The 12,143-nt window shown below is 41.3% G+C and overlaps 1 protein-coding gene across 1 annotated transcript in view; it reads right to left on the bottom strand.

Moving 5' to 3' along the window:
* The window catches only part of LOC126175107 (kelch-like protein 12), a 75,377-nt gene that overhangs the window by 15,329 nt on the left and 47,905 nt on the right, over positions 1–12,143 (bottom strand). The window contains exon 11 of the mRNA XM_049921661.1: positions 9,970–10,077. Coding sequence (XP_049777618.1) covers positions 9,970–10,077 — 108 coding nt within the window. The remainder of the gene's footprint in view (positions 1–9,969; positions 10,078–12,143) is intronic.

Here is a 12,143-nt window from a genome sequence, read left to right as displayed (position 1 = left end):
ACTGTCACACTGTAGAGCACACTCTGCAACATGATAGTGTGGCTGCTGGTATACATCCATTATCTATGCCATTAATCCTTACTAATAATCTGGTGGTACCCATGCCAATGTAAAAGGACAGTATTCACGTAACAGCTGATACATGACATGTCATGTCATTTCATTTCACAGGTGGCTCTCCCTTTGATAGAACATGTTTTTCCAGTTACAGGACTGGAATAGGTAGTGGTAGGAGGGCGCATAGTGCAAGTCTTGCAGCGGGGACGTTCACAGGAGTAGGAGCTGTCGGGTAGGGAGATGGGTGCAGAAGGAGCATATGGTCTGACAAGGATATTGTGGGGACTGGGAGGACGACAAAAAGCTATTCTCGGTATGGTGGGCAAAATTTCTGACAGAATGTACCTCACTTCAGGGTATGATTTCAGGAAGTCGTTGCCTTGTCAAAGTAGCTGATTAATACATTCAAGACCACAATAATACTGAATGACAAGAGGTGTACTCTTAAGTTGTGTTTGGAGGGATCAGCAGTGCCAGGATTGGATGTGATTGCCTGGGAAATCTGCTTTTGAATTAGGCTGTTGGGGTAATTACATTCAGTGAAGATTGAGGTGAGAATGGTGTTGTATTGCTGTAAAGACTCTGCATCTGAACAAATATGTTTGCCTCGAATGCCAAGGCTGTATGGGATGAAATGTTTGACACGGAAAAGATGGCAACTGTCAAAATGTAAATACTGTTGTTTGTTGGTAGGTTTAATGTGAACAAATGTGTAGCTGACCTTTGGTGAGGATGAGATCAGCGTGAAGAAACATGGTATTGAATTTGGAATTGGATCATGTGAAACTTAATTGGGAGAATGTATTTAAAGATTCCAGAAATTTTAACATGTCAGCCTCACCATGAGTCCATATGGCGAAGATGTCATCAATGTATCTAAATCAGGCCATGGATCCCAGGAAAGCCATTTACAAGTGACCCATGAAAAAGTTGGCATAGGAAGTAGCTATCCCAGTTCCCATGGCTATAACGCTGTTCTGTTCGTATGTCAGCTCCCAAAGATGTAGTTGTAAGTATAAAGTTGATTAAAGTGAGCAGGAAGGATGTCATACGTTTGGAATCAGGTGGGCACTGAGTGATGAAATGTTCTGCAGCAGACAGACAATGTACTTGGAGGATGTTGGTATAGAGGGAGATGGTAAGCTGTGTGGTAGGAGTCGGATGGGCACAGATTTCAGATGATCTACAAAATTATTGGCATCTTTAATATAGGAGGGAAGTTTTTGTACTAAGGGTTGCACTTTTGATCAACTAAGGCAGATACATGTTCGGTGAATTACTCCCAAAAGCCTCACATTGAAAGTCCCTGTTTCTGAATGTAATCCTACTCCACATCAGTCTCTTTTACAATTTCAAATACAGCAATCTCTTGCACTTACCTGGCTAATCCATGACCTATTGCCTCATCTGCCAATTTCCAGTTCACCAGACTTCTCCCCTTCTACAAAATCCTGTAGGTATCTACCCCTCACGTTTCCTTGGATCATACCATTCGTCAAGCCAACTTCAAATTGCAACAACATGCCAGACTTCACCTCAAATGGCCACCCAACCTTCCCCTGAACTACCTCAATGGCGGCATTTCCCTTCCTGCCCCTCTGCAACTCCCTGAACAGCCACACCACCAAGCACCACCCCTCTCTAGCAAACTGAACTTGTCTAACCACCTTAACATTCCCCAGCCTTCACCACTCCCTTTCAGACCAACAACAAGTCTGAATCATAAGAACTAGTCAAAACAGCACAGTGTTCTCAACCTCTCGTCTAAAGCACTCACCCTTTCTAAGTTACCTGTATTATCCAAGGCTATCAGTTTCAGCCATTAACCTGCTTTTCATCATGCTGCTTTGGTGGAGGCCCTACTTTCCTTCACACATAACATCAACTGGAAACATCAATTTGCAAACCCAATCCCAAAACCATTTCAACAGTGAACCTGACATTAAACCCTGCCTTGAACAGTTCCAATCACAAACCCAACTTGTCCACCACCACTATCTCTAGACCATCCCTTACAAGCCTTCCAAGAATTCCTCACATCCAGTATTGCTTCATAACTCCTCCTCAGGTCCCTACAACATGACCCTAACCTGATGACTCCCATCTTTATCCTCTCAGTGGACAAGAAATGTGACACTGTGGTACTTAACCGACGGGAGTATGTAAGTGAATGTCTACACCAGCTGTCTGACACCTCTACATACAGCATCTGACATCAAGATCCCATCCTTGTGATTCTAGCTGACCTGCAGTCTCTCCTTAATACTTCAGGGCCCTCACAAGGACTAATACCCTAATCAATATAACTTCTCACCCCACCCAAACCACAAACCCCACCTTTCACTTTCTTCCTAAGGACCACAAACCCAATCACCCTGGTCCTCCCGTAGTTGCTGGCATCAAAGCACACACCAAATGCATATCTGCCTTAGCTGATCAACACCTGCAATCCACAGTACAAAGACTTCCCTCCTACATTAAAGACACCAACCATTTCCTATGTTGACTGAAAACTGTGCCCAGCCCACTCCCACCACAAACCTTGCTTGTCACCGTTGACACCACCTCCTTCTATACCGACATCCCCTAATGTGCATGGTCTGTCTACTGCTGAACACTTCCTCAGTTGGTGCCCACCTGACTCCACATGTGACATCCTTCCTGCTCAACTTTATGCTTATCAACAACTACTTCACTTTAGAGGGGCAGACATACAAACAGACCAAGCGTAAAGCCATGGGAACCAGGATGGATTCTTCCTATGCCAACCTTTTCAGTGGTCACTTGGAGAGAGCTTTTCTGGGATCCATAAGCCTTCATGGTCTGAACTGAAGAGTTTCCTCATGGGTCACTCCTTCTATTCTGTCAAGGAGTTCCTTGAAAAATTAAGCTGATTCTCATTATATTTCTGATAGCGTTTGCTTAAACTTATGGACTGACTTTTTTTTCAGGTTCATGAGCATTTATTTTTATCTGTTATTACTTTTATGTTGTAAGTTCATGTACTGACATGTTCCATGACCTTGGAGATTTGCTCCTCAATTTGGTCCTACGGAACTTGACATGTAAATAAATAAATAAATAAATAAATTGATATCTTTTGCCACATGACTTCTTGATGAGGCTGACCTGTTGGATATTCCTAGAATAAAGTACATCCTCCCAACTAAACTTCACATGGTCCTTTTCCAAATACGATGCCATTTTATTTGATGTTAATCTCATTCTTACTGAAGGTCAGTTACCCGCTTCTGCTCATATTAAACCTACTAACAAACAACAGTACTTAAATTATGACAGTTGCCATCCATTTGATGTCAAACATCCTTCGCATTCAAGGTAAATGTATTTGTTCAGTTGTAGTCCCTTTACAGCAATACACCACCATTCTCACATCATTCTTCACTGGACTTAATGGCCCCACCAGCCTAGTTCAACAGCAGATTTCCCAGCTCATCACATTTAATCCTGGTAATGTTGATTCCTCCCAAAAAACAACTTATGAGTACACCTCTTGTCACTCAATACTATCCTGGTCTTGAATGTATTAATTAGCTACTTCAACAAGGCTATAACTTCCTAAAATCATGCCCTGAAATGAGGTACATTCTGTCAGAGATTTTGCCCACCACATCTGGAATAACTCTTCTTCACCCTCCCAATCTCCACTATATCCTTGTCAAGCCCTAATGCTCCTTCTGCACCCACCTCCCTACCCTTTCATTCCTTGCCCTGTGACTGTCCCTGCTGCAAGTTTTGCCCTGTGCACCCTCCTACCACAATTTACATTAGCCCTGTAACTTGCAAAACATATTCTATCAAAGGGAGAGCCACCTGTGAAACAACATGTCATACCAGCTGTTACGTAAACACTGTTTGGCCTTTTGCACTGGCATGACTCCCACCAAATTATCAGTTAGATGAATGAGCATAGGCAGAGCCCAATGTAACAGCCGTGACCTCGGTGCCTGTTTCACCACGTGTGCCCTCTGTATTCTTCCCCCAGACACCAGTTTCTCAGGACTCTGCAGGTGAGAACTGGCACTACAAAATGTCCTCGGCTCTCATCACCCAGCTGGCCTTAATTTACGTCAATTCCTGTCATCTCAGCATTTCTAACAGTAACTACTACTTTCTTTATTCCATTTCAGTTTTGTACATATTTCGTTTTTTGTCATCACCCTCCCACCTCTGTCACAGACAATGCACTCAGCTTTTCGCTCTTATTAGCTCCTGCTTGATGTTTTAGCAATTATCTCTATTTTGTATTACCATCTCTTTCATATTTAAGCTCTCATATTTCAAATATCATCCAGTGCCATCCTCAACAATCTGTCTTTACTCCTCATCCCATCTGGTAAGTCTCCCCCGACTCGGGGTTCTAATCGACTTTCCTGAATTCTACCCTTTTCCTATACCTCACCAGTCCTTTTCTTTCACCCCTCTTCCTTCCCCTTCAACCCTTCTGCCAGACAACAGAGCCACTGGCTCCAAAAGCTAGCAAGCATTAATACCTTTTACGCTTATCAATCACAACATGAAGACCACCTACCTAATAGCCGGCACACCCACCTTTGGCATGGGTAACAGTGGCGACGCATTGTTGCATGGAGGCAATGTGGCCTTTGTAGGCCGCTGGAGGGAACTGACACCACCTCTGCACACACAAATCACCTAATTCCCGTAAATCTGGGGATGGGTGCAATGAGCTCTGATGCCACATTTGGTAACACCTCAAGATTTGTTCGATTGGGTTCATATCTGCCAAGTTGGAGAGCCAGCACAGCAATTGGAACACGCGACTGTGTTTCTCGAACCCCTCCATCAACACTCCTGGCCTTGTGAAATGGTGCATTATACTGTTCAAAAATGCCACTGCCATCTGGAAATTTGATCATCATGAAGGGCTGTACTTCGTCTGCAATTAATGTACGATACTCCTTGGCCATCATAGTGTCTTGCACGAGGTATAGTGGACCCATGGAGGTCCACGTGAATGTTCCCCAGGGCATAAATGAGCCATTGCCAGCTTGTTTCCATCCTGCATTACAGTTATCAAGGAGCTGTTCCACTGGAAGACAATGGATTTGTGCCCTCCAATCAGCATGGAGGAGAAGATTTTGGGATTCATTAGACTATGCAATGTCCAGTACCGATGGTCACGTGCCCCTTTCCATCGTAGGTGCCAATATCGTGGTGTTAATGTTGGAACATGTATGGGTCATCCGCTCGTTACAAGTTCGAGTGTTTGGTGCACTGTGTGCTCACAGATACACTTTTATTCTGCCCAACATTGAAGTCTGATGTTAGTTCTGCCACAGTTCACCGCCTGTCCTGTTCTACCAGTCTGCCCAGCCTACTATGTCCAAAACCTGTAATGAGGGGTGGCTGCCCAACCCGACGATGTCTGGATGTGGTTTCACCACCTGTTGAAGACACTCCCCATAGCACTAACACCCAACAAGTCGTGCAGTTTCTGAAATGCTCATACCGAGCTTCCAGGCCATCACAATCTGCTCTCTGTCAAACTCTCATAGATCATGCGTCTTCCCCTGTCTACACATGGACAGCATACTCACTGATACTACATGCATTGTGTGTGTATCTGACCAGCAGCCATTCCTCGTCAGGTAATGCTGCTATCACCTGGACAGGGTTATATTGACAGTAAGTTGTTGGTCCTAATGTTCTGACTGATCAGTGTACATGTGTATCCTACCACCGCATGGTGAGTAGGTTTTTTTATCCATCCAATTTATATTTTCAAAAATTGATTATTATCATTGCTATAAATTATAGCAACGATTCAGGAGACTCTCTGAGCAGCCCTCTTATAACATTTGCAAATTATGTTGTTTACCTTTTAATAAAATCATCAGATGATCTAAATCAACTGCAAAACAATTTAGGCAAGTTACCTGTATGTTGTGAAAAGTGGCAACTGACGAAATGTGTGAGGACATCCACACAAGTATTAAATCTTAATTTTGATTACATGAGAAATCACACCAATATAAAGCTGTCAATTCAACTAAATATGTATGGATTACAATTTGGCAGAACATTTAGAAGATGCAAACACTTAATTGTGAATTGCAGATTAGTCATGCAGATGTAGATCTATATACGCACTCTGCAAGCTATCATACAGTGCATGGAGGGAGGTACCTTCTACCACTGCCTGTCATTCACTTTCCTGTACCACTAGCAAAAGGACAGGGGTGAAAAGCAACTGTCTACAAGTCTCCATACAATCCCTAACCTCTCTTGTCTTCGTGGTCTTTACACGAGATGAACACTGTAGGCAGTAAAATCTTACTGAGGTCAATTGCAAATACTGATTCTCTAAACTTTGCAATAATGTTATGCAAAAAAGTCATCTTCCCTCCAGGAATTTCCATTTGAGTCCATAGTTACCTTAATACTTGCATGTTGATCAAACATTTCACTGTTCTCCTTACAATGGCCAACTATACCTTACCAACTTTGGTGGGAGCACTACTCCCTCTCCTTATGTAAGTTCTGATATATTATGCTGCTACACCATTATTTGCTAACAGCAGTACGGAAATACTGGTTATTGTACATTACTGCATGCATAAATTAATGAGAAAGAAATACATATTTGATAGCATAATATGAATCCTTAATTTTAGCAGTTACCAACTTTTTCCATGTGAGCAGGTAAGAAGAAGCAGCCAGAAGCACCAAAAGACTAAAAGGTTATACCCATTCTGCTAATATGTTAACAATAAGATTAATTTCTAAGAAGCACTTTTTGCTCCATGTTCTGAATTTGGTCAACATTCTGGTGTATTGTTTTGTTTCTAAATATACCACAATTTTTATTAAAGTCCCACAGTTGACTTCTCCACATCACTGATGATGTTACTGGAGGAGGAGGAGGAGGAGGAGGAGGAGGAGGAGGAGATGTAGATGATGAGAAAGAGGAGAAGGAAGAGGAGGAAATGCTCCTTGGTTTACAAATTAATTGAGGCAGAAACACCGTTTCAACAACTACAAAGGCCACAGCTGTAATTGGTAGGTATAAGGAGGCAAAAAATGGTTATTGCTACTGTTTCTTAAGTTTTCAGGAGAGATAAAATATTCCATCTTTTTTCAGGAATGCTCCAAGATGTTATTAATTAATATTTTGGCTAACAACCTTTTATCATTCTCACATTGTCCATGTGAGTTGCTAGCTAGACTTTTAAAGCACTTTACCTCTCATTTCATTTGCACTATCAAAGGAAATATTGGCTGGCATTCCCATGTATGTCGTCCATAATGATCAACCAAATACTTTGTAAGCACTGTGGCTTTGCTGAATCTGCACTTGCACTGTTGTGCTCTTAGAGGCGTCAAGTTTTATCTATGACCCTCTTGTTACCAACAGTGTTATCTCTGACATGTGTGTTGGCTCCACAGGGTAAAGTGCTTTAAAAATCTTGCTAGCTGCTCACCTTGAGAATGACAAAGGTTGTCAGCTGAAATATTGGTACAAGAGTTAATTATATCCAAGCAACATTCCTCAAAATGATGGAATATAGTTATTGCTACTAATCATCCCAGCTCCATTTTTCCTGAGTGTGCTGTACAAGTGCTTACTGTCTCCTCCTTCCTTCATAGATCTTCGGTTCCTGGACATCTTCCCACTGGAACCCTCTCTTTCCATGTACGATTTCACTGTATCTGCCCAGTGTTTTCTGGACCTCCCTCACTGTCTTTCATCTGAGATTTATTTTGAAATATTTTCTGGCTGATCTTTTCTCATCCATTCCCTTAACTTGCCCAAACCACTCAGTGTGTGTTTTTTACTGCAATAGTAATAGGGACTCTAATGCTGGCTAAATTCCTATTCACCTCAGTTTTGATCTTTATCTTTCTAGTAATTTCATTCATAGCTCTTGTGAATCTCATTTCTGTCATATGAATTCTGCTGTAGTCTTTTTTTAGTAGGGTATACATGTATCTCCAAACCAGAAGTATGTGTGGTACATGGTTGGTTTTGCTTATTGTTGTATTTTGTAGGCCCATGAAAGGTTTCTGAACTGATTGTAAAAACTGAATGCTTTCTCTGTCCTGCTGAGTATTTCCTGATTAACAGTGCTATCTTTGGATGTTGTGCATCTGAGGCATTTGAAATGGGAAACTGATTCTAATTTTGTTTCTTTCAAATATAAGTTCAGACTTGTTCCTTTCCTGTTGAAGGTCATTGCTATAGTCTTTGTCTACCTTAATGACTAAAAAGTGCTGCTGTGGTCATCCTGAAGGAATGTGTGTGGCGTATAGATCTCCCTGCTAAGCAATCATATACAACTGCTCGCTCACCGATAGATCTGTACCTACAGATAGGAAAATTGCGCAGGTCGCACCAGTGTTTAAGAAGGGTAGTAAGAGTAACCCATCGAACTACAGACCTATATCATTGACGTTGGTTTGCAGTAGGGTTTTGGAGCATATATTGTATTCAAACATTATGAATCACCTCGAAGGGAACGATCTATTGATACGTAATCAGCATGGTTTCAGAAAATATCGTTCTTGTGCAACGCAGCTAGCTCTTTATTCGCACGAAGTAATGTCCGCTATCGAAAGGGGATCCAAGTTGATTCCGTATTTCTAGATTTCCGGAAAGCTTTTGATACCGTTCCTCACAAGCGACTTCTAATCAAGCTGCGGGTCTATGCGGTATCGTCTCAGTTGTGCGACTGGATTCGTGATTTCCTGTCAGGAAGGTCGCAGTTCATAGTAATAGACGGCAAATCATCGAGTAAAACTGAAGTGATATCAGGTGTTCCACAGGGAAGCGTCCTGGGACCTCTACTGTTCCTGATTTATATAATTTACCTGGGTGACAATCTGAGCTGTTCTCTTAGGTTGTTCGCAGATGATGTTGTAATTTACCGCCTAGTAAGGTCATCCGAAGACCAGTATCAGTTGCAAAGCCATTTAGAAAAGATTGCTGTATGGTGTGGTAGGTGGCAGTTGATGCTAAATAATGAAAAGTGTGAGGTGATCCACATGAGTTCCAAAAGAAATCTGTTGGAATTCGATAAATAGTAATAGTACAATTCTCAAGGCTGTCAATTCAACTAAGTACCTGGGTGTAAAAATTACGAACAACTTAAGTTGGAAATACCACATAGATAATATTGTGGGGAAGGCGAGCCAAAGGTTGCGTTTCATTGGCAGGACACTTAGAAGATGCAACAAGTCCACTAAAGAGGCAGCTTACACTACACTCGTTCGTCCTCTGTCAGAATATTGCTGCCGTGTGGGGTCCTTACCAGGTGGGATTGACAGAGGACATCGAAAGGGTGCAAAAAAGGGCAGCTCGTTTTGTATTATCACGTAATAGGGGAGAGAGTGTGGCAGATATGATACACGAGTTGGGATGGAAGTCATTAAAGCAAAGACGTTTTTCGTCACAGCGAGATCTATTTACGAAATTTCAGTCACCAACTTTCTCTTCCAAACGCGAAAATATTTTGTTGAGCCCAACCTACATAGGTAGGAATGATCATCAAAATAAAATAAGAGAAATCGGAGCTCGAACAGAAACGTTTAGGTGTTCGTTTTTCCCGCGCGCTGTTCGGGAGTGGAATGGTAGAGAGATAGTATGATTGTGGTTCAATGAACCCTCTGCTAAGCACTTAAATGTGAATTGCAGACTAATCATGTAGATGTAGATGAACTCAGTAAGTAAGGCAATGTCTATGAAAAGTGAGGTTCTGGGTTTGAGTCCTAGTCCAGTACACAGTTTTGATTCATCAGTAAGTTTCAGGACAGTACATACTCTGCTGCAGAGTGATTCATTGCATGGTTGAGTTGTTTCCTAACATTTTGATAAAACAATATAACAAAAAGCATGCAAAAAGTGAAGAAAAACGAAACAAGCTGAGCACTTACCTGGTCTATATCTTCTTTCAATCATTGATGCCTTAAATTCCCAGCAGTTTGCTTGAACATCGTACCGCTCGACCTTGTTGGTGTTCTCTGTAGATGCATGCCACCCTCCTGTATAGATCAACATGACTATATATTGGCAATCACAATATAAACACTACAAAGTAAGTCATTCCTCACACACACTCACTCACTATTGTGGACGAACTTTTCCTGTTACCATCACCACAGAAACAGGGTATGCTGAGTTACAGGAGACACAACGTCCTCCACATACCAGAAATAGAAACCAATTCACTTTGTTAACAATGTACAGATGTGTAGTTTACACTCTACACTACAGTAATAGAATTTGTAATTTTGTGTACTCAGAGTTTTATTCCAGTCTACAATAGGAATTTCTCCTTGAAAATTGTGTAGTATTTTATCAATGAAAATTTGTTACTGGAGCAGTTACTGTCTGAAGTACAAGCTTTGACCATTTATTATAATAAATACCATCTGCTCATATTAAATAAAAATCTGAGCATATTAAGAGAGTTAAAATTTACGCAACTTTATCTGATTATGGTTCATTACCAACACAAAAAATCTGAAACATTGTTAGGTAGCTGTACTCCAACACATTTTGAAATCTAAGTTTATTACTGAAATACCAGAGCACCTCTCAAAAAGTATCCAAGTTACACTTCTCTACATTCCTACTACAGAAGCAACCCACAATGTACGGCAAAGTGTATCTCCTTCCCATTCTATTTTTGGATGTCTCACAGTGTTTAACTAGGGATGATTTAATTATTGTCAAAGTACATCTCTCAATGGAAGTTCATATGATTTAGTCTCCAATCATGTAGTTTCAACTTCAACTGAAAATGGATTAAGATTTCAGATTAACACTCTGTGGATTGCTGAAATGTGAAGTTTAATAAATCTTCTTGAAATCTGGAACACACAAAAATTATAATGCAATGGGTATCACATACAGCTTTTATTCAGTGAGTAAGAGGGCAGGAATTCTGTAACTACATACATACTCCACAAGCCTGCTCAGTGGCAAAGGGTGTTCTCTGTAGCACTATAATTCCCAACACCATCCATTAATGGAACATGAAAGTGGGGAAGAACATGTAATTCCAATTTTCCTATTGTGGTCACTTCACAAAATCTGTGTGGCAAGAAGGAATATGTTTTCAGAATGAAATTTTAACTCTGCAGCAGAGTGAGCACTGATATGAAACTTCCTGGCAGATTAAAACTGTGTGCCAGACTGAGACTCGAACTTGGGACCTTTGCCTTTCGTGAGCAAGTGCTCTATCAACGAGCTACCCAAGCATGACTCACAACCCATCCTCACAGCTTTACTTCCACCAGTGTCTCTTCTCCTACCTTTCAAACTTCACAGGAGAACTTCTGTGGAGTTTGGAAGGTAGGAGATGAGGTACTGGCAGAAGTAATGCTGTGAGTCGTGCTTGGGTAGCTCAGTGATAGAGCATTTGACCACAAAAGGAAAAGGTCCCGAGTTCAAGTCTTGTCCACCACACTGTTTTAATCTGCCGGAAGTTTCAAGGAATATGTTATTTATTCGTTTGTTTGTTTCTTCTTGGAGCATCTGCTCTCTGAATTTAACAGTGAACCTTTCCATGATGCACAGTGCCTCTTGAAGCATCTGCCACTGGAATTTGACAAACATCTCTGTAATGCTCTACTGCTTATTGAATGAACCCATGATACAACATAGTGCTATTGTTTGGATTTCTCTCTCTCTCTCTCTCTCTCTCTCTCTCTCTCTCTCTCTCTCTCTCTCTCAATTGATCAATTGAGGGTTTTGCAAGTCACTTATTTTGTGGAAAAATCACATTTCCTTAGGATTCTTCCATAGAAGACTTGCCATTTGCTAGTTTTATGAGGTTATTCCACTTTGATCTCTTGGGACAGTTACTCCCAGATACTGCAGCTGGATGGAGCACTAGGCACATAATTTTGCCTTTGTTGAAAAATTAAAGAGTGATGAAGTTATATAGCTGAAAGCTGCCATCTGGTTTAATAAGGTCTTCTGCCAAATATATTTCCACTGATCCCAACAGGATCTCATTGAAGCCCCAAGTTTTGTTTTTTATATAAACACTGTGATGCGCACTATAGTGGTGTGTAAGGAAGAATAAGGCAACATGGTACAC

This window comes from Schistocerca cancellata, chromosome 3 (assembly GCF_023864275.1).
Source record: "Schistocerca cancellata isolate TAMUIC-IGC-003103 chromosome 3, iqSchCanc2.1, whole genome shotgun sequence".
Taxonomy (NCBI): domain Eukaryota; kingdom Metazoa; phylum Arthropoda; class Insecta; order Orthoptera; family Acrididae; genus Schistocerca; species Schistocerca cancellata.
This window is presented reverse-complemented; position numbering and strand designations above follow the sequence as displayed.